At 42.1% G+C, this 23865-nt stretch overlaps 1 protein-coding gene across 4 annotated transcripts in view; it reads right to left on the reverse strand.

Moving 5' to 3' along the window:
• usp54b (ubiquitin specific peptidase 54b) overlaps positions 1–23865 on the reverse strand; it is a 134372-nt gene that overhangs the window by 103455 nt on the left and 7052 nt on the right. For 3 of the 4 annotated variants that reach the window (XR_013793899.1, XM_079577116.1, XM_079577118.1), the window contains exon 2: positions 1742–2423. Coding sequence is in view for 3 of the 4 variants with exons in the window: in XM_079577116.1 (XP_079433242.1) it covers positions 1742–1990 (249 nt within the window). In the remaining variant the exon portion in view is untranslated. Of the gene's footprint in view, positions 1–1741; positions 2424–4157; positions 4265–23865 lie in introns of all 4 variants that reach the window. The other variant, XM_079577117.1, reaches the window with a different exon arrangement.

Below are 23865 nucleotides of genomic sequence, written 5' to 3' on the forward strand. Positions count from 1 at the left end.
TGTGCGGCGACATGTGTGCCCTTGAAGTGGCCCATTTCCCTCCTCAATGAAGCCGCCGCAGCACCTCCGCTTTCATTCAGCCATTTTTTTTCCCTTTTCTTTTTTTCCCTCTTCCCTCTCACAAACGAACCTGCCGTCCTTCACACCTACACCTGTCCCACTACGGCGCGCTTACCTTATTGCTCCCCGTGTATTTCTCCACGCGTTTCCCAGACTCCCGGCTCCTTTCATATTGCACGCTTCTCATCCCTCCTTTGGTTGTGCTCCTGTGCGGCTTTATTTTGACGTTAACTTTGCCCTGAGCGTGCTCCCCATCTCTGGTTTGCTGTAGGTTTGAAGGCAATAGTGGAAAAAAGGGGGGCGAAGAAGTGTGTGTGTGTGTGTGTGTGTGTGTGTGTGTGTGTGTGTGTGTGTGTGCGGTGTTGTGTTTGTGCCAGTTCAAAGTCTTGGGAGGAGTGTGTGAACAGAGGGGGAGATGCAGCAGTAGCAACGCAGAGTAAGCATCTGTAAAAGGCTTTATAGTGGGGAGGTTGGAGAGAAAGGGATGGCCAAAAAAGGATAACCGCGAGCGTTTTCATACGGAGAAAAACTGTGACATACGTGATTTTAAAACATCATGACATGGCTTATAACCACTGACTCTCAAAACATATCACAGCGCCTCAATAAGTATTTCACCTTTCGATTGCCACCGGGCTTGGATCAAGAACCAATCTGGACAAAACCGGGTCTAGAAAGGCAATATGATGGTTTGTTTCTCTAAGCCAAATAGTACCTTCAGGGGGACTGGAAGTGACATCACAAAATTGTGTTTTATCCTGGGGGGAGGGGGCAGGATTTCTGAGGGGGTACTTCATTTGATTAGCACGGTAGTACAGTGGTTAGCGCTCGTGCTTCACAGTTAAAGGTCCCACCCTGGCCTTTCTGTGTGGAGTTTGCATGTTCTCCCCGTGTCTGTGTAAGTTTCCTCCTACCACTAAAAACATGTACAATAGGCCAGGATGAATGAGATTGCGTTTGAGAATGGGGGACGACGGATGGAAATTGGCCCAAGGCTACAATCCGGTGTGGTTACATGCATGAGACCCACGTATGTTCATTAAAAGGGGCTAGATGCAAGTTAGCCATTTTATACTCACTACTGTCACCTCAGGTCATATGTGTAACTGCAGCTTCAATATTAAGCTCGTGTATGACGGCACTTCGGACCCGAATTAACACCTTTTTATATGGTTAGTCTGGCGTTATAAGTGATTTGCCTCAGGTGCACTGTGGAGCGGGACTGTTTTAATGCAGGCTAGCTGATACCATAGAAATGTGCTAGCCTTGCACTAGCCTAGCGCCACGAAACTCTTCAAATATAAGAACTGCTTGAATTACAAAAAAAAATATCTCCAGAAATCAGCAACACTCTGGATTACTAGGAAATGAGGCCCTATGTCAAAAATCCTGAAATATCCCTTTAAGGCAGCTTTAACGTTGTTTTATAGATGTTTTTTTAATTCTATTATAATTGACACATTTCAGGTTGAAAATGTTGCTCTTTCCTGCTATGTCAATGTTTAATAAACCTAAACCTAAAAATGCTGATAATGTATTTTTCATGTAATTGGAAATAAATTCAGACATCAAGGGGCTAAGCTTTGCAAGGGAATGAGGATACATTACCCAGGACCTGAGAATAGCCAGAACACTCAAAGATGCGCCATGGGTCAAAAGAAAGCGACATTGTGACACTCACCTGCAAAGCGCTGTTGAGGAAGCAGCTGTTCTGTCCCGGCTCGTTGCTTAGTCCTTTACTGGGCGCGATGGAGTTCATGTTCCTGGGGGTGACCAGCCCTTGCAGGCCGCCCGTCCCGACTCCTCCCACTCCTCCTACTCCTACTCCACCAACACCACCTCCTCCTCCTCCTCCCACAGGCGAAGCTCCGCTCACGCCCCCACTTCCTCCGCCACCTCCCGACGCAAAGTAGTTCCTCTTCCAAGACATCACTACCTGGACGCCCCGCCGGATCGGTCCAGGAGGGGGAGGGGGGGCGGGGCTACGGACGGGGCGGTGCGCTCTATGTCACTCCCATGAGAGAGAATGGGGGAGAATCGTTGGGAAGGCGAAAAAGGTGTGGGAGCTTGAGGAAACAGGAGGCGGCGGTTGGACGAGGTTTTGCTTTTCAGGGATTGGGCACCCATGCAAGACGTCGTCCCCCCCACCTCAGCCGTGGTACGGATTTAAAAATCTGCCCCGCACGGAGACGCCAGCGCCGGGGTTTAGTCCTTCCTTGAGCTCCTTGGATTACGACGTTTTAAAGGCATAAGTAAGAAGGGTAAAGAAGATCCAAGTCCAAAAAGCCTCCCTGGATAGATTGAGTCGGCTGGATGATGGTTTAGAAATCCCACTTCGTTTACTTGTCCCATGAAACGTCGAGCTGCAAGAAATAAAGAAAAAAAAAAGTGTTATCCGAGGAAAATGCCTTAAAATGTTTTCGTGTTGATAGCGACAAAAGAGCGGAGTCCCTGAATTCACACTACAGCAGCTTCATAGGGACATTTCGTAAAAGCAGGGAATGATCTTTTGGGGTTTTCCGTTTTCTTTTCAGACTTGCAACGGCGAAGATGTTCCACAGCGATTTTCTAGTAAGTAAACAATGGGGAAAGGCCCTGCACCAAAGAGGTCCCATTTCGAAAAGACAAAAATGGAGGCAGCTATTTCTAAATTGTTAGCTGTGGGACAAAATTTAACCCTACATTTTCCGACGCATTCCAAACATCCAGATTCTTCAGGGAGATTAGTTTGTAAAGACGTTTCGAACAAGGGGACAAATTGTATTTAGTTCTAATACGAGTAGGAGTGGGCGACATCACGGTGTTCTCAAAGATAGATCACGATTTCGATTCATAGACTGTATATATAAATAGACAGATCCTGCTCACTCCTCCCCATTTGCCACAATGACCACGTTCGAGGGGGAAATCATGGCGGATTTACAGACTCCCCCTCCCCAGCTCTGACGAAGCCTGTTCCTAAAAAGGGCGTAAGGGCGGGATCTTCACTGTAGACTGTTTTTCACGTGTCTAAAGTCCAATGCATTCCAATGGGCAATGGCGGCCTCTAGTGTCGTCGTCGCAAAGCAGAGCAGCCAGCGGCCATTGTTTCAATTCCATTGCCTTTGTAGTGCATTTAACAGGTAATTGGTAATTGGTAATTGGTTATGAAAGTTCAGACCTCATTATAACTGGTTAAATCCCCCCTGTCACTTACTCAGAGCATGACTGACAAGAGTGAGTGGTGAAAACAGTCTTGATCTGAGCACAGAGCCGCATAGACAAAAAGCTACACACAAGATCGCTCTATAACAGGGATCAGACGAAAACATTTTCATTGTCATATTGCCCAGCCCTAACTATGAGAATAGGTATAACTAAGCAAGGAGAGTTCAGTTTCTTGCCCATAGGTATGACTAGGGCCTATCACAATAACAAATTTGAAGTTTGATATATCGAGGCAGGAAAGTATCGCGATAAACGATATTATTGACATACTGGATGCTGTCAACTCTCAGGTATAAAAATGACAGTAAACCTTTGTTCTAAAAGTGCATAATCATATCCTAAACTACCACACAAGCTGCAATAAACGTGAAATATAATGTAACTCTATTTGCTTCAGTTAGAAATCAAAGTTTTACAATGAAAAAATAGGGTGGGAATGCTAATAAATGTACAGACGATAAACATCGAGCCCAAAAATCGTTTATCTGTTATTTAGTAAACAATAAGTCGATATTGTGACAGCAATGTGTGTAAAGTACAATACATGTTTGGCCTAAATCAAATTTTCTCAGACAAAATGACACACTTTTTCTGACTTTTTAAACTGGACAACTTAGTAAAGTAGAGCGAAAAGTACATAAAACAAGGTAAAACCAAAGTAAGCTCCACAGTGGAGGCAATTTGAGCGCACGGGCATGAATAGACCAAGTCCAGTGGAGGTGCAAGAACTTAAAAATGAAAGAGCTTCATGGATTGCAAGGTGCTGGCCAAGGTGTTTCAACCTTTGGCGTTTTTAACTTCAGATTGGAGAAGAACTGCTCAGAAACAACGTTATCGCACGGTTAAAAGAAGAAAAGTCTATTAAGCATGAATAAACTGGGCCCTGAGACCTGCAGGAATGAGCAGTCCTATTTGAAAAGAGGCCGTGGCGCTTCTCCAGCTTCAGATTTCGGTGATAGAAGCCGCGCCTGCCGTGTCAGCCCGGGTAACGTTGCATCTGAGAATGAGAGAGAGGAAGCGTTTGGACAAATCTCTTATGTCATTTCATAATCAGTTCTTTGGGGCATTATGTAGAGCTTATGGTGGTCACAGCAGCGTTTCCGTGTCTGCCACAGCGTGTGTGCGAACCAGAGGCGGCTCACACGGGGTTACATAACGCCGCGCTCCCCTTTGGTATAGGCTTTGGCACAATTGTGGTTTTCTACAATGGGGGCGTTAATTTTGATTCTGGGTTTACTGTGGAGGGCGTCTCTGTCCTCTTTTTCTTTCACTAAAACAATCTGGTTAGCAAGTTGCAGCAATGGAGTTTCACTTTCAAACCAATTCCTATTCCAGATGTTGTTTTTTTGTCATTTTGGATAGACGTAAAACACAAAAAGTTTTATTTTAATATTTATCTGATATTTTATAGACATTACGTACCTCAGCAGCATAGATATTTTACCTTTTAAAGGGGCTAGATCAGGGGTGCCCAAACCTTTTGTCTCCGAGGGCCAAAATGAAAAAGTGCCTAAGGGTCGCGGGCCAATCACGGCGATGTCAGTGTGAGACACATATAACTGCAAATAATAATAGTTACTTTATTTTGTTTTTTGGTATACATTTGCATTTAATTCTATGCAAATAGTATGCTAGAAAAGCCAAGTTTTAGTAGAAAAAAAATCTATTATTGTAGCAATATAGTGCAACAACACCACCTGTAACCTGCACTACCTACAGTGACTTTACCTCATTCATTTCTTTAAGTCAAAGAAAATGCCATATTAGACCAATTTGAAAGTGTCAGTTCAGCATAAATTCTTTTAAAAGTCATATATGTCAATGACCTTTGCAATAAAATTCGGAAAAAGTTGGGAAGTTGATGCTGCGACGCTCTATGACTGACAAATACCAAGACACCAGAACAGTGTTTCCTTAACTTTGCGAAAGGAGTGAAACAGCGCCCCCATTTTGACGCTGGTGGCCAAAAAGTGTACTGCATCTATATTTGCCATTGAGAATGAATGGGAGAGAGTTAGTATTAACCAGATGCGGCGCAACCTAATTGCGGGCCCCACTTTGGGCACCCCTGGGCTAGATGCAAGTTAGCCATTTTATACTCACTACTGCCACCTCAGGTCATACACGTGACGGCACTTCTGCAGGATTTTAGAGGCAGTTGTGGTGAACAGATCTGGGCTCATTCTACACAATAGGACATTGTTGGAACATGTAGGGGGAGGAAAATACATAATTTTAACATTTTTAAACTCTGTATAGTCCCTTGTAATTAATAAATATATGTCAATGTAAAGAAATTGCAGTAAGGATAGAGAGACTGGACTGGTCATTATTTTCAACTGGCCAGGAGTGCCCCCTGTAGACAGGAGTGGGGATAACATGCACTAAAACTTAAAAGAGCTTCGTTTTCAGCTAACACCATGCTTGAAAGTCATAGCACTGCGATGAATGCACTTTGGGGAGCATTTATAGCGAGTGCAAGCTGGCTTTTTGAGGCTTTTTGTGATTCTGTTGCAATCTGAAAGAACCATGCGACATTTAAAATAGCGTGTGTTATTGTCAGATATAAAAGTGATATGTAAATGAGCGAAAGCATATCTTTTAGAAGACACAAATCTGAATTGCTACAGCATTTTGTGCATACTCAAGCAAATACTGGATAGATGATCCCCTTAAGCCACGCCAACCCAACACTGTTTGGCCGCAGAATGCAACAAGGGACAGTTTCACGTGTGGAGCGAAAGGAGTGGACGGCGCTCCCAGGGATGCACACGCTGAAATACATATTACTGAAGGAACAACAGAACAATGTGGTCTTTATGGTGGGGTTTATGGAATTATTCAGAGGTGCCAAGGCAAAAACTAGGAAAGAAGCAGCTAAAAGATGAACTATGAATGTAAGCAACACGCAGACGTTATGCTAACACCAGCTAAAGTTGTGCTAACAGCGGCTAAATGTTAAATCACCGTTTTCAACAGCGGTATGATGTTGTGCAATACTAAATCCTTTCAGTGCATTTTGGCTTGTACCTGGTCAGCCCGGATTGGTCCTGGCCTGGGCATTGGGGATGCTCACATAGCAGGGTAGACCAGGCACTAACCTAAATATTACTACATGTACGTTTTTGATGAGGTGACATTCATAACATGGGTACAAGCAAAGTAAATGTCTCCTTTAGTTTAAAATAATCACGCTATGGTCAATATTTACCACATATGTGATAAGCCCCATCAGAACAGGGGTGGATCTGTTGTTGAGCTCTATTTGCATTGTGATTTGATGAATATATTAAGTGCTTCCATGGGTGAAGGGTAACCCAATGTATAGAAGCCACCCTTATCTATGTAGCCTACACTGTGGAGTGTCCTTGAGCAAAACATTTCCTGCTCCCGAGTGCACATTTCTAACCTGTCCAGGAGGGTCAACATATGAACCGCTAAACTAACACAAGAGCCACATGCATTTCAGAACAACGTTTGTCGGGGTGAAAGCCAGTCAAAATTTCGATTCAATTGCGTTTTCGTCTTGCAGCCTTTTTCTCAATGTATATTAAAAGTCGGTATATCCGCAGTGCACCCCTTCTCCTCCCACGCCTACACTCTCTCCCTATAGAGCTGCCTGTTTTCTGGCACTGCTCTCTGGCACCGTGCTTGGGGCTGGAAGCCTGCTCCACAGCGCCCCCTTTGGCAAAAGTCCAGAGGTCGTGAGACACAGCAGCGGCCGATGTCACTGTGGTCTGTGGGTGGGGAGTAAAGCGGGCGATATCGGCGACGAGGGGAGAGAGTGAGGAGGATTAAAAGAAAGGAATGGCTGAATTTTGATGGGGAAATACAGTATACCCTTTATGTGGAGAATGGCTGATTTAAACCTGCATAAAAGGTCAACGATTCTTTTTTCATGCTTTAAAAATAGTTCTGGACTATGTAGCATTTGGTGTCATATTAAAGTACAGAAGCAAGGAATCTGAAAATGTTCTTCAAACAGAGGGAGGGACATTTTGGATATTAAAAAGCATAACCTGGAAACAGTGCACAACTTTTGAGCAAAGGATTTAAAAAAATACTCTAGTAATGTCATTATTCTCCAAATAAATGTAGATTTCATTCAATTTTTGATCCAAAATGAATCTTTTTTGATAGTGCAGGGCCTTCATTTTGGCACTGTTCATTAAATGATTTTTAACGTATTCAGCTCAATTTCCTAAGCATACAAACCACCTCATGGCACAGACATAGGTGAAGCAAGTAAAATGAAATTACCAGCAAGATATACATTGTAGTGGAGGCAATCTTGAGCGCTGCAATGATCCAAATGAGTCCAGTAAAGCTGCCTGGTCTTTAAAAAGGAGCCCTTGAGGAGAACTGTCGGCAGAGGTCACTCAAACATGTAAAAATGTAGGGGGTTGTGTCTGTTATGTGAGGTCAATCCTATATTAAAGGGACTATACGGAGTTTAAAAATGTTAAAACTAAATATTTTCATCCCCCTACATGTTCCAGCCTCTAAAATGCCTCTAAAATCCTGCACTGTCACTCAAAAAGGTGTTACTTCGGGTCCGAATTGCCGTCATGCATGAGCTTCGAGGGGCTAGATGCAAGGTGGCCATTTTATTCTCACTACTGCCATCTCAGGTCATACGTGTAACTGCACCTTCTATATCAAGCTCGTGCATGACAGCAATTCAGACCCGAAGTAAAATTTTGGAACATGTAGGGGGAGGAAAATACATAATTTTAACATTTTTAAACTCTGTATAGTCCCTTTAATATAGAGAGACTGCAGTTATGCATAAGACCTGAGGTGGCAGTAGTGAGCATAAAATGTGATACTAATGTCAAGTACATTGAGTTGATTTTACATGATATGTCGCCTTTAAGTCTGGCTTAGTTCTGGTCTTTATCTTGTATTTGTGCAACTTAAGCAATTGTGTCTTATAGGTTTTATCCTATTTTGGTAAAGTCCTAAATCGAGTCTGGCTTTAGTCTAATCTTCATAATCCTGGCCGAGTTCAGCTCCAAATCCTAATTGTCCATTTTACTTCATTTGAGGACAGCGCCTCCATTTGTCTGCCTTTTATATTCAGATGGTCATTTTCTATCCCATGCACATAATGTAATGACCACAGCTTTGCAAAAAAAAGCACACAAAAAAACAAACAGTAGTCCAAAGAGCGGGGGATTATGGGAAGATTTGGCGTGGCCCGCGAGCAGCTTCTGTCCCAGTGCTGAGTGTTCGGAGCGTCCCGCTGAGGCAGAGGAGGCCAGGCCAATATCAACTCACTACTAAAACAAACATTTCGAGAAGAAAGATGAAGGGGGGGGGATGTAGCACGGAGTCCACCAAATGAACACAGCTGGACATTTATACATTAGGGCGGGAAGGATAATGCTAGTAATTGATAAAGCTATGGCACAACATACACACGCATTATAATATGTTTAAAAAGTGTCATGTAGGCCTAATGGAAGTCACAAAAAAACAAATAAAAATGCCAAATGCTGTGTCTGTAGAGGCAGGTACTCGATCATCCTAATCACCAGCTTACACTTTGTTGGTTAGAAAATGCAACAGAACAAACACAAGTGGTTTGATTTTCAGATTTAGCATTTGGGCCTTTCTGTGTGGAGTTTGCATGTTCTCCCCTACCACTAAAAACATGTACAATAGGTGAATCCTCCAGCCACGTGATTCTGACCATGCGCTACCGTCGCACACCGCTCCTTACAGGTCGCCACATGCGGCAATCGAAGAATGGGTCAAATGCAAAAGGAAATGTCCCAAGGTGGACAATAAAGTATATTTTAACCTTACTAAGATTCATAGAATACTCAAAGATGCACAAGTGGTTTTAAAACACGACTCCGGGTATGTTGGGAACTTTTTAGGCCTTTTGAAATAGGCCTAGAAAGGCTGAATGATGTGTGCACATGAATGACTGATGGTGGTCAGAGGGACAGAGATGGGTGCAGCCCCGGCAGCGCTTCTGTCAGGGGGAGGGACACTGAACACCACCGAGTATACCTCTGCCTCCTCCTCCTCCTCCTCCTCCTCCTCCTCCTCATCCTCCTCATCCTCCTCATCCTCTTTCTCCTTCTCCTTCCTCTCCTTCTTCTTCTTCTCAATCTTCTTCTTCCTCTCCTTCCGCTCCTTCCTCTACCTTTTCTTCTTCTTCCTCTTCTTCCTCTCCTTCTTCTTCTTCTTCTTCCTCTCAATCATCTTCTTCTTCCACTACCTTTTCTTCTTCCTCCTCTCTTCCTCTTCCTCTCAATCTTCTTCCTCTCAATCTTCTTCCTCTTCCTCTCTTCTTCCTCTCTTTCTCTTCCTCTCAATCTTCTTCCTCTCAATCTTCTTCTTCTTCCTCTCTTCTTCCTCTCTTCCTCTCAATCTTCTTCTTCCTCTCCTTCCGCTCCTTCCTCTACCTTTTCTTCTTCCTCTTCTTCCTCTCCTTCTTCTTCTTCCTCTCAATCTTCTTCTTCTTCCACTACCTTTTCTTCTTCTTCCTCTCTTCCTCTTCCTCTCAATCTTCTTCCTCTCAATCTTCTTCTTCCTCCTCTCTTCTTCCTCTCTTCCTCTTCCTCTCAATCTTCTTCTTCTTCCGCTCCTTCCTCTACCTTTTTTTCGTCTTCCTCTCATTCCTCTCCTTCTTCCTCTCCTTCCTCTACCTTTTCTTCTTCTTTATCCTCTCCTTCTTCTTCTTTTTCCTCTCCTTCTTCTTCCTCTCAATCTTCTTCTTCATCTCCTTCCTCTACCTTTTCTTCTTCTTCATCCTCTCCTTCTTCCTTCTTCCCCTACCTTTTCTTCTTCTCTTCCTCTTCCTCTCAATCTTCTTCCTCTCCTTCTTCTACCTTTTCTTCTTCTTTATCCTCTCCCTCTTCTTCTCCTTCTTCTTCTTCCTCTCAATCTTCTTCTTCCTCTCCTTCCTCTACCTTTTCTTCTTCTTCATCCTCTCCTTCTTCTCCTTCTTCTTCTTCCTCTTCTTCTACCTTCTTCTTCTTCTGCTAGATTTTCCATAATATCCCTTTAATAAATCCGCCAAAAATGAAAAGGGTGATGATGTCACAGCATGGCAACAAAAGTGAAATGAGTGGCAATTTGACAATTTTATCCTCTGTTGACACTCTGACGGTCAGAGCTATATGGGAAGAGGGAAAATGATGCACGTGCCTACCCTCAATTTGCAAATTTTATTCTTTTTTAAGATTTTATCGATTTACCAGGGCAGTCGATATGGGGGGAGCAATTGGGTGAGTCGCCCATAGGTCACCAGGAGGAGGGGGGGCCCCGTGAAGAAGCTAATTTTCAATTAAAAATGATAGAAAATGGAGGAGAGGAGCCTTACTGATATTTGCACTAAGATATCTTCGTCTGTTCCCCTGAAAATCCGACAAGACCGACGGCATTCTAGAAACCGGTCACAGCGTAGGGTAAAATCCGAACTATCATTTTTTTTTTTCCTTTTCTTGTGACACTAAATGCACTGAACCAGGAGCGGCTGATGGGAGACGACGCTGATGTGTATTGATGCTTCAGAGTTCCCAAAAGTCGCCGCGAGTCGAGGCACGAGTCAATCACGGCCGCTTCCGAACAGACCGAGGGCGGACAGAGAGGAGAGGGGTTCAAAATAAGAAAAGCTCTAAGTGGAGTTTTAAGTGGATGAGATGGGTCTATTGTCAGGACGGGTTACGGCGCTTTGGTGTTTCAGCGGGGCGGACAAATGAGGGAGGTGTAATGAACAGTTCGTCTGATGCTCGGGTGAGGACGGCGGGTGGAGACGTCAGAAGAGTAGATTTGATCCTTACATCGGTGACTCATGAGGCCGGTAATAACCACGGCAGGATTTGGCTCTAAAAATTCAACCTGGAATTAGTGTTTACATTTATGATTGTTTATGAGAGTAGATTGTAAGTCTCATAATAGCAAAGGTCATATTTTACCTCTTGACCCCCGGCAAATCCTCCTATTCGACTTTAGCCAAATCTGAAAGCTTCTTGAAAAAAGCATCAAGATAGTCAAAAAAGCAACAAGACAGGCGACAAAAAGTGATGAAAAAGCAAGAAAAACACGACATAACAGGTGACAAAAAAGCAACATGGAAACAGCAAAAATGACAAAACAGCTGACGAAATAGTGATGAAAAAGGAGCAAAACAGGCGACAAAAAAGCGATGAAAAAGCAACAAAAACGCAACATAAAAAGGGCAGAAACGCAGCAAAACAGGTGGCAAGAAATGGATGAAAAAGCAACAAAACAGGCCACAAAAAGGGATGAAAAAGCAACAAAACAGGCGACAAAATAGTGAGGAGAAAGCAAGAAAAACATGTCAAAACAGGCGACAAAGAAGTGATGAAAAAGCAACAAAAACGCAACATAAAAAGGGCAGAAACGCAGCAAAAACAGGTGGCAAGAAATTGATGAAAAAGCAACAAAACAGGCGACAAAAAGTGATGAAAAAGCAACAAAACAGGCGACAAAATAGTGAGGAGATAGCAACAAAAAAGCGACAATAACGTGACAAAATAGCACAAAGTTATGACGAAAAAGTGACGACAGCGCAGCAACAACTTTGCTTTCAAATGAGGCGTTACGCTGTATAGGCTGCAAGCTCCGGCTGAAAAGCTTTTAGATTTGGGTAGAGCTGAACTGGAGAAAATGTGCTTGGATAAGACAAGGGTTAAGAAGTAGTGTCATGTATTACTCACTACCGATACCAAAAACAAATGCCTGGAAGAAGCCAGTGTTGTGTAGAGCTGTATCAGTGTGGAATCATCTGCCTCCATATTTAACACAGGTCAGTAAAGAGGAGGCATTTAAAAAATAAGTTAAAAATTGCCATACTTATGAAGGATATTATTCTATCAAATTAAAATGTTCATGCTTGCTTCTGTTTAAGGCGAGACACTGCAGGTGAATAGGGAAAAAATTATATTTACAGATATCAATTTGAAACCTTTGCTGTAGATCACTGGCATAAATGTGAGAAAAAAATACATTGCAATTTTTCTGTCATTTTATCTTTTCATAAGAATAAGGTGCTACATTCAAATTTATGGTTTCATTTTATTGATGAATGAGTTACCAAGACTTTCTCAGAGGGGATTTTGGATTTCTTGTTTAGTTTTAAAATAAGCTATTTTTTAGTGGAAAAATTTGTAAAAATGTAATTTTCGCCTTATTTTTTGACATTCAAAACTCAATAAATGGGGCTTTAGGGATTAAATAATAAAAAATCCCTCTGAAAAAATCTTCCAAATATTGTTCAGTCCAAGTCTGGAAAATGTGAAGTCTTTAGGTCCGCCTGACGTGGACATAGTGTCGCCACAATGACAGAAAAATGTGTTTTGAGAAAAAGGCCCTTGAAATTGCATTCTCCCATATAAGTCTATGGGGGAACATTGAATCAGCGCAATATTTAAACATGTTATTGTGACGATTAGGCATATTTTCTGTTTCCGGGTGAAAGCTTGTATGTTCAGAGACCAATTTGGCCCAAAACCTGAAAACTGAAAAAATTGAGTTTTGCCTGTAGTCTCTCCCCTTAAATTGTATTTGAGTGTATTTAAGACACTGCACAATTTCAATGTCTATGATGTAAAGCGAAATTGTGCTTGTGACTGATAATGTCAGCTTAACCTGCTTTGTTCAATGTTTACATATGGACTAGTGTGTTATTGTACATGTTTGTGTTTTTGTAGGAAGAATAGTTATTGCTGCGGTAAAAACTTATGGGGATCCGTAATAAAAACAAAAGATTAAGATAAAAGAAGTTAAAGTAGGGGTTCACATTATAGCGCTAAATTATCATTAGGTCTAAAAATGCACCTGACCAGTTTAAGCCATGATTTTCCTCTGAATAAGTATTTTTTGAAGTTCTGTATTGAAATGGTTTTGCAAAAATATAGCAATATTTAAGGCAATAGAAAACACAAGCCTTAATAGAGATCAGTAAGAGTGTTTTGAGAGGTAGCGACAAACGAAAAAAAACAAAAAAACAACTTAAGCAATTTACTGTGAGGCTGACAATATTAAAATTGTCGTTTTACATGTTTTGATGCCAACATTATGCCCCACATAAACAGCTGCTGTCAGTAAATGCCCTAGTTTCTTCAAAGTCTCTGCCTACATCCCTCTCTCCACTCGTTTGTCGTTGAGGTTTTAGCCGTCAGTGTTTAGCGCTGCGTGGCGTCCGCTTGATCGGAGCTGAACTGCCTCTGATCCGCAGTAATGTAAACATCCTCCTGCCCCGCGCGCACATGTTACACCGGGAGCACGCGGCGTCTGAAAAGGGCGACTGAGGAGCAGGATCTGGACTTTTTACAGCCAGAACAAACAGGATTTTCTACATTTCGCAGTTAGCTTTATTGTCAGTTCGACCACATGCTAAGCCGGAGAGAGAATCAAAGAGGCATTGCTCTCAAACTTTACTCTGTGCTGGGGCTGCACCATTTTGGGATAATATGCACACACTTTAAATGGATGCTTTGAAATCACAGGAGCAATAATATCAGAGAGAAGACTGGAATCTGAGCTAAACTACTGCAAGTATCACATGCATTTCAGAACATGTTTGTCGAGGCCTAAAGCAGCCTTTGCGAGTCGCTAATTAAACTATTCAATGTGTGACTTCTATTGACTGTGGTTAATTGTGCCAGCCGATATTATCAGCCGATATTAGATTTTAGCCACCGAGGCCTCCAGGACGCTGTGTGAAATCATGTTGAAGATTTGTATCCACAAGTGCTCCCTCCTTTTACTGAACTGCAGTCACACAATCACCCACGCATTCCAAATGATTCTAGATCAATACTTGTTTTTGTTGTTGTTTATTGCATAGCCTATAACCAGACTTGTTCAACTTCCAAATGTCTCGACTGGTACATGTAAACAACCATTTCTTCTATTTAGTTAACCGCTAAGTTAGCTAGCAATTGAAAATAATCTTTGCCTGTAATACATTGGCTCTTCTTGAATTCTGCTACTCGAAGAGGTCCACGAATATTTATAATATTTACTGTACACGGTTCCAAAGTTTGAGGTCACCCAGGTCAGTTCTATAGTTTCTCTAATCAGCACAACAGTTGTCAGATGAGCGAACATAACTGCACGAGGGTTTTCTAATCATCAATTACCCTCTAACACGATTAGCGAACACAATGTACCATTAGACACTGGAGCGATGCGCCTCTGCTCACCTGTGTGGGTACATGTAGGTATTCTATTAAGAATCACCTGTTTTCAGCTAGTATAGGCATTCACAACGTCTAGACTGTGTTTCTGATTAATTTAATTTAATGCACGGTAGTGTATATATATATATATATATATATATATATATATATATATATATATATATATATATAAAATAAAAACTCTTCCTCACCCTCCGCGGGCGGTCTCTTTTTCCTCCAAGCTCGGGTCCTCTGCCAGAGGCCTGGGAGCTTGAGGGTTCTGCGCAGTATCTTTGCTGTTCTTAGAGCTGCACTTTTCTGGACCGAGATGTCTGATGTATTTCCTGGGATCTGCTGGAGCCACTCCTCCAGTTTCGGGGTCACTGCCCCGAGTGCCCCAACGACCACGGGCACCACTGATGCCTTCACCCTCCAGACCTTCTCCAGACCTTCTGTCAACCACAACGGCTTTCCTCTATCTATCTATCTATCTATCTATCTATCTATCTATCTATCTATCTATCTATCTATCTATCTATCTATCTATCTATCTATCTATCTATCTATCTATCTATCTATCTATCTATCTATCTATCTATATAAATGCTTGGAGCCAAAACCAACTTGGTTTAAAGCTACAGGACACTAAAACAAATTTAAATAGCTGCACCTGTAGCAAACAATTTTACAAAAGATAGGATTGAAACCTTTACTATAGTAATACAAGTTAAATGGTAATTGGGAAATTAAATAATATACATCAAATAAAATATATAACTCCATCAGACCCCAAAAATCCAACCCAAATTTCTTGGCTTGATTTGACTTTGTAATGACTCCATGTTACTGCCTGTATTCTTCCCCCTCTAATGTTTCTTTTTTTTTTTTTTTTTTACATTTTTAACACATTTCTTTTAACAAGAAGATCTTTTCAGTTAAGCAACAAGTTATTAAGTATTTTTCCAATTAGTCTCTCATCAAATGCACTGGTGTCTTATGACCGATTAAGATTCCCATAATTATCTTCTCATTTCATCCTTCATTTATGAATATTCAATCTACGGCGAGACGTAGCGGGAGCAGCAGACAGGCACCGGAGCACGTCCAATAACATCGCGTGTGTGTATGTGTGCATTATCTAATCGTGGTAATTGGGGAAAGTCAAACTTGTTTAAATTCAATTATGGACCAAGCTCCATTTACTATTAAGCAGTTATTCCGTCTCATCTGCAATGTCAACAAATAGTGAAAAAATAATTACAGCAGGAAGTTTAACGAGCCACAACATTATGACCACTGACAGGTGAAGAAATCCGATCATCTCTTCATCATTGCTTCCGCTCGTGGGAGGGAGAAGAGCGAGATTACACAGACTACAAATTGTGATAGAAATGTTTTGGCAAATGGCGGGTTCACAGATACTGTATTTCATCTTTATGATTTCTACTGCTTCAGTCTGTGTATGGTCTGCATGGAGGATCTTGGTTGTAAATAAAGCCTTCAGGTTGCTCTAAGTGGTGTATAGTATGCATGTATAAACCAATCAGAGACTATAAATGAGAGCGGGAAACAGGAATTACATTACATTACAACAAAAATACTTATTAATAATAGAAAATCGCCTATAAGTACAACGTTAGTACAACCTAAAAGCACCTAAACTGTGAAAACAACTTCTGAGTGGCTCCTGTGCAAAGTTAGGTGCAGGAAAAACCAAACGGGTACATTTCACTCAACTTTAGTGAAAGAAAATCGGCCCACAAGATTATTCAGTCCGGCCCACGACTTGAAGAGCATGAATTCATAAGTATGTAAAAAAAAAAAAAAAAAAAGGAAGTCTGCAGCCCATTCCTGTGCAGAGTTATGATTTTCTTTTTTTTCAAGAAATTAGGAAATTACCAGAATGCTCACTTCAGCCACTAGGGGGCAGCTTAAACAACAATAAAATGAAAGAATTCCACAGGTGTCCAGCAGAGGGCAATGACAGAATGAAAGATCAGAATATAAACAACACAATGTAGTCAAGTGGGAAATGGACAGTCTGTCCCTGGGCAGCTGTGGCTACAATAGTAGCTTACCACGAGTGTGGTGTGAATGAATATTGACAACAATGTATGAGACTTGTGACACGGGCTTGTAAAGTGCAAGAAGTATAAGCCATTTTTATGAGGCTACAGTCCTGCCAGGCTCATTGTTATTCATTTATTGAAAAAAAGTTTCCTCAATAGTATTTTCCCAATCAAAACTATTTTTTTTTATTTTGGAGCTTTTGTTTATGGACCCTGGCGATTCACTCCCCTTATATTTGGTCCCAGGGAAATGTACTTGGAGACCCTGCTGTAGCGCATTGCTTCATTTCCAACAAACTCCGTTTGAAGGAAGCTCCGAGGTGCTTCAGTGCGATGGTTCAAGTTAACCAGGATAAAAAGTTGAATAACCTAAATAATGATGCACACATGCGCGTCCTTGGCTTGACATGGCTAAATACTTACAGAAAATAATGGTCCTACTAAATAACGGTAAGTATCAGCTATTCAAAATACACCAAGTTGAGCAGAATAAGTTTGAGTTTGTTGGTGCGGCTCCGACTCAATTCAGGCTTCTCATGTGGCCCCTCATGAAAATGACTTGCTCACCCCTGCTTTATAATGTCTGAGTCAAGTTTAGTGCTTCACCTGTTGATTCATCAGAAGTCGGTGCTGCTGAACTGCTAAACAAATGCCGTAATCACAACACAGACTAAACCACGCGGTTAGCAATCCAGGATAACGTCGTCTGTTTCCCCATGTATTACCAGAAACCGCTTTCTCTCTCAGTTTAGGCTTTTTATTTTATCTTTATCTTTCAATTTAAGCCGAACAATAGAAGCGCTTAAAGAGATAAATTCTTACATCATTGCATTTGCAATGTGATTGGTTTTTACACGGCCTGTCCTGATGTAATAGCTTTTGGTTCCATTTGAGTAGTTTTCTATTGGGTAAAAAGAGAAAGTCCTCAGCCCCTTGTCAAAGTAGTTTCTTTTTATTGAATATTTAGAGGTGGGAAAAAAGGTAATCCTGCTGCAATATCTGGCACAGAATCACTGCTGTTTTATACTTTGACCGCTTTTGATACGGACGGCTGCAGACTGGGAAAACCACACTGTGATTGGTTAAATCCCCCTGTCACTCTCTGTGGTTACATGAACAAAGGGAAAGTCGGATCTCTCACCTCATCAACCAGAACACGATTGCCCAAACCTACGGCTGCATTTGTAATTCATCAAAATGAATCTGACGATCCCGGGAGCCGATCGGCGACCTGCCTGGGCCGATTGCAGTCAGATTAGAGCAGAGTCTAACAGTCTAGTCGTATCAAAGTGCATTGTATTGGCCCAAAGTGACACATGCTGTCCCTGCCCCGGAAACTAACTACCCGACACAGACTGCTCCAACACATCGTCAAAAAACGTCCCATTATATGCATCTAACGAACTACTGTCATTGTTCAGCAAAGCCGCACTACTCGTAGATGTCAGGAGAGCTGCCTTTAGTGGGTGGATCAGCGCAGAGGATGTTTGTTGGACTATGAGACAGACTGAAGACTCCCATCGGAGCTACAGCTAACATTAGCTCTGATCGATCATATGAAAACAAGAGAAGTCAATCTCCCTCTCTCGTGGTACAGCTGTGTTGTTGTTGTTTTTACCTGTTTCTGTGAACTGCATTTGTGGCTTCTGTGCTCTAAATTGTTTTACTGGATACTTTTGTACGTCTTTACCGTGTTTTTGTGAGGTTTGACGGATTTATTTGACTGCAGAGAGTCTATAATTGTTCTGAAGAAAGCTGCTTTTTATGAGTACAAATTTCTTCTTCTGAAACACTGAAGTGGCACAAATAGCCCCCCATACCTGCAGCACAGTGGAGGCGTCACCCACTAAAGGGTACAAATGAGGACAAATGAGGAGGTATCCGGGCAAGACTCACAGCCTAGCCACACATGCCTTCTATCCCTACTATTGTACCGAGTAATGTAAGTTCACTGGAGGATAAAACAGATGAACTGCAACACTCTTCCCAGAAGATGGTGAAAGACTGCTGTGGAGCGGATGGAGCTGCGCAGGAGGAAAAGGAAGGAGGAGGTGGAGCTGACCAGTGCAGGACACCACGCTCTGAAACAGGGACAAACCCAGGTGGCCGTGCACCTTTTCAGAGGATCAGAGGAGCACAGAAGGCAGCCAGCCAGATTTCCTGTGGATACTACGGTTTCCCCGACCTCCAAAAACATGCGGCTCAGGTTGACCCACAGTGGTGGGGCTCAGTCGCAGCGGCTCAGGACTAACACCTGAGCACTATGACAAATAAAGCACTTACTTAAGAGGCCTTTAAAGTTGTGCCGTGCTTGTTGAATTTATAGTTTGTTGAAGTCACATCGTAGGCAGAGTATAGGCCTATTGTTAGCATTCAGCTGCTAGCCACGTGCTAATTGGCCTCTGTTAAAGAGTTTTAGGCGGTTTTGAGTTTGAACACTGGGGCAGATCCTGATGTAACCGTGGGTGTAATAGTAGTTAAAGATCCGTAGGACACAGTAACTTCAGAAACAGCTCTTGGGCATGAACGCACATCGTGTTAACCGGGGCTAACTGGGCGAACTCACTCACTGACCAATAGGACTGGGTGTAAAAAACTGTCCCGGTTTGAGCAAAGTGTGGCATTAATCAGAGATAACCCTGAATCCCAATATGATCAGGCCTATGTCTCCAATGTGTCCAGGGATCAGATCTCGACATCTCGAAATGGGACTAGGAGCATGTGATGGTTAACTGTCCTTCCTGTAGTTGTCTATGCGCCGTGGGACATGACAGGGAGATGGATCCACCGTGTCGGGATGAGAACAAAGCGCTGATAGATCGTGCAGGACAATGGCTTTTGTTCTAGTGACAGGAGCGGGACCCTGCACTGAAGAAGACCTGTCTTATTGGCAGAATATGCAAAAAAGGAAACATGCTTCTAATATTCCAACTAAAAATGTACTGTAACCCATCACATCCCCTCACAGCAGACCTGTATTCTTCCCTCGCTCACTCTGCCCCGTCTTCGTCTCGTCTCATTCATCTCTCTCTTCTGAAAAACTTGCTTCCTCTCTCCGCTTCACATCCACGTGCAGAGGCTCAGACCGTGGGCTCCCTGAGAAACTGGGTTAGCTGTAACTTCAAATAGACGCGGGGCTGACAAAAGGGAGAGCCCTATTCACCACCTCCTCAATACAAACCCAGAAGCCTTTAATAAGAAAAGGTACAAAACTTGTGAATGAGAGAACAGAGGCAGCCACGTGAGACGCCGTGTTGGAGGGAGCGAGGAAGGAGTTAAGGGAAGGAAGGTAGGAAGCAAAGGAAGGGAACATAGCAAGGTCATTCACAAGGAAAGGAGAGCTGAGCATGTGCTTAACGAAGTCTGTTTGTCTGAGGAACACGGTTCGTTGTATAATATGTAGCTTCAATGCAAAAATGTAAAAAAAAAATGTCTACTTTGGTGACGCATCACTGGTGTGGATCAGATGTTGGCACTCGGAGGGTTTTTGATTGCCACTCAGAGCTGAAAATGAAAGAGACCATGTCGCATTTTCTGATCATGTCTTTGATGTCAAGACGTTAAATATGCCAAATGTACTTTTTAGAGTTTTTGACCGTGCTACAATATTGTTTTCCAATCAAAAACATACCCGGAGTTGTGTTACGAGCCTCTAGCGCAACGTCTTTGAAGATCTTTGGATCCTCACCTCGCTCCCAAAAAGCTCCTCCTTGTCCCATAAAGCCGAGGTCAGTTCAGTTCAGTTTATTAGCCATCTGCAGTATAAAAAACACTTTGGAAAAAAAAAGGGTGCAATGAGCTCAAAGTGCACTGTCAACGTACAAAAGGACATTACACGACATGAAAACAGACAAATGCCACATAAGAAACTTAAAAAATACATCGTTTTAACATTTTTAAACTCTGTATAGTCCCTATAAGGGTAAAATACAATAAAAAGTCCACACATTTCCTATGTACCCAGGAAATGCTTAAAGGGACTATACAGAGTTTAAAAATGTTAAAATTATGTATTTTCCTCCCCCTACATGTTCCAGCCATGTCCTAAGGTGTAGAATGAGCTCAGACCTGTTCACCACAACCTTTAAAATCCTGCACTGTCACTCAAAAAGTTACTTCGGGTCAGAAGTGCCGTCATGCACGAGCTTAATATAGAAGCTGCAGTTACACGTATGACCTGTGGTGGCAGTAGTGAGCATAAAATGGTCAACTTGGATCTATCCCCTTTATACTCTCGATCTTTTGCAAAGCTTACTTCTTTAAAAGGTTTAGGGTTAACCCCAACCATAGCACCCGGTGGAAACCTGCGCAGACACGGGGAGAACATGCAAACTCCACACAGAAAGGCCCCGTCCTGTTGGGAATCGAACCCGGGACCTTCTAGCTGTGAAGCACGAGCGCTAACTGCCATCTTAGCTTCACTACAGGCACACAAACCAAGTGGTGGTTTTTTTTTTTTGTACTCTATTGAAACAGCTCCGCAGCAAAGGGGAACAAGAAGGAGTGGGGGAGTGGGAGGGGCTTATTCTAGCTCGCTCATAGGATCAGGAAGTAGTTTATGTTCGTTGTTGCAGATCAGCGTTGCATTTTCTAACAGTTAGTGTAAGATAGTGATGATTTGTTTAACATTATTATCAAATACCTGGAAAAAGTACCCCTCTTCAAAAAAAAAAAAAACATGACATTCCCATCAAATTGGATGGTGTTTATTTCAATCTTTAAAGGGGGAGGACACCCGGACCCCCCTCGTAGGGCGAAAAGCAGGTGTACTCAAGATTTGTATAAAATATCCAGTTTCTAATGATAAATCTGGCGCAACATGCTACTAAAAAGCTAATTTTAAGTTGTCAGTACAGCTTAGCATCTGACTCAGTAAATATATCCCTTAGTTCAATGGTTCCCAAAGTGGGGTCCGTGGGACACTGAAGTGGAGGTCAAAAGAGACTCCATTTCTTACATTTAATTTCATGTATTGTTGCTTGAAAACAGCATATTTTAGTGAAATTATCAAAACTAGCATCATTATATCACATTTCAAACGTTCCTGCACCTTGAATTATTATAAATGCTAATTACATTTTACAGAAGGGGGGCCCAAGTTGACTGATTTTCGGGGGGTCACGGCATGAAAAAACAATCGAGTGACACATGAATAAAGCTCTACTGGACTACAAACGAAAGTTGACATCCTTTATGTTTTTTCAAATGTTGTTTCCTTTTCTCCCTATTAATACTAAATACACAGCCACAGATAATGAGTGTGCTAATCCATTTAGCAGCTAAAGGATTAGAACATCTGGCCACACACATCTGATCTCTCATCAACACCAAACTGGGGAAGGTGGTTGGATGAAAGTTGGAAAAGCTTGTTTGAAGGCTACATAACAGGATATCGAGGCTGCCATTGAGGAAACACTCGAGGAGCATGAGGAAGCGGAGCGAGTCTGAAGGTGACAGGCCCGTGCCGACTGTCCGTGTGAGAGAGTGGAACAGCGTAACCCAGATGCAAGCCATTACCAGCGGCTCACGTGAAGCGCCGCATTAAAGAGAGGGATCGGGCTTAATATTTAGGCTGTTACATAAGCTCCTACTGCTGATACTGCCGCCGCCGCTGCTGCTGGTGATATAGGGGGAAAAGGAGGTTAGGAGAGAGAGAGAGGAGGGGATTATGAATAGGAATATGGATTTAAAGCTACAGCCATGTGTGAATGGAAAGATGCTAGGAATGCGCGGAGAATCAAATTGCAAACTTTTAAGCCGTCACTGGTAGGTTTGTAGATTTCTGTTACCGAGATGGGCTGGATTTCAGGTTCGGTCTTCACTTCTGGAAAGATTTACTTGAGTCAAAGACAATGTTTCAACAAACCGTGCAGCTTCATTAAGATATGTGTGACAAGTGGAAGAAATGTCATAGGCAAAGAAAAATATCAGCGTGTATTTCATGTCTTAACACATTGAGTGCTGCGCTGTTTTGGGAATTTAGCAATAGAGTGCCAACAATCCAGACCATTTTTCATGATATTTGTAGCACCACAGCGTATTCTGTGTTGTAGCTATGGCTCGTTTGAAAGGTGAGACTCTAAGCTCTCCGTAGGTGGAAACAGTTTAATTATATGTGCCTCGGTTCCGGAGAAATCAAAGCTAAACAGATGCTAGTTTTGACCAAAATCACTGATTTTTTTCAAGAAATGGAGATAATGTGTATTTTATGAAACACTGTCCTTTCTGATTAACTCCTCTCTCCTCTGCTAAAAAAAGACTAAAAAAAGAAAAGAATCGCAAAAATACATATGAAATGTCCAGATGTGACTTTTCACAAGTTTTTCATCATCTTCTATTTCAAAATAAGGTGTATTAGAGTGTCTAGTTTCGTAATTTCAATGTGTTAAGATTTGCAAACATTTCATCAAGCTGATCAAAGAGAATTGGACAAAACAGAAAAACACAGTCAAAATTGTTGAGCAATGTCATAATTTTCCAATAAATTTAATATAAATCTAATTTAATGCTTCTTAAAGGGACTATAGGGAGTTTAAATGTTAGAATTAAGTATTTTCCTCCCCCTACATGTTCCAGCCATGTCCTAATGTGTAGAATGAGCCCAGACCTGATCACCACAACTGCGTCATGCACGAGCTTAATATAGAAGGTGCAGTTACACATATGGCCTGAGGTGGCAGTAGTGAGTATAAAATGGCCAACTTGCATCCAGCCCCTTTAATGACATTATAAGGGACTATACAGAGTTTAAAAATGCTAAAATTATGTATTTTCCTCCCCCTACAGGTTCCAGCCATGTCCTAATGTGTAGAATGAGTCCAGATCTGCCTCTAAAATCCTGCACTGTCACTCAAAAAGTTGTTACTTCGGGTCCGAAGTGCCGTCATGCACGAGCTTAATATAGAAGCTGCAGTTACACGCATGACCTGAGGTGGCAGTAGTGAGTATAACATGGCTAACTTGCATCCAGCCCCTTTAATGCCTTGATTTTGCCAAAATGAATGACTCACAGAAACCCTAATAATGACATATGACATTTGCTATTATTTAACTTTTGTATTCAACAAGAGCACAGGATGTGGCACATGAAAAGATGTTTCCATGCAACCATACTGTACCACAGGGCCATGAGTCCAGTGGAACCTTCCCTCTTTCATTGTCAGTGATGTTTTAGATCATAAAAATGTGTCAATTTACTACAAACAACACTCACCACAAGCATTTCCCAGATAAACCAATAATAATTAGAAGAACATAAAAGCGTAGGCTATCTAACACGCTTTAAATGCATGCAAAACCACCAGAACAAATAAATTAATGTCAAATAGCTGCTAAAGGTCACAGCGTGTGATGTCTCCTCGCAC

This window comes from Gobius niger, assembly GCF_951799975.1.
Source record: "Gobius niger genome assembly, chromosome: 19".
NCBI classification, from domain to species: domain Eukaryota; kingdom Metazoa; phylum Chordata; class Actinopteri; order Gobiiformes; family Gobiidae; genus Gobius; species Gobius niger.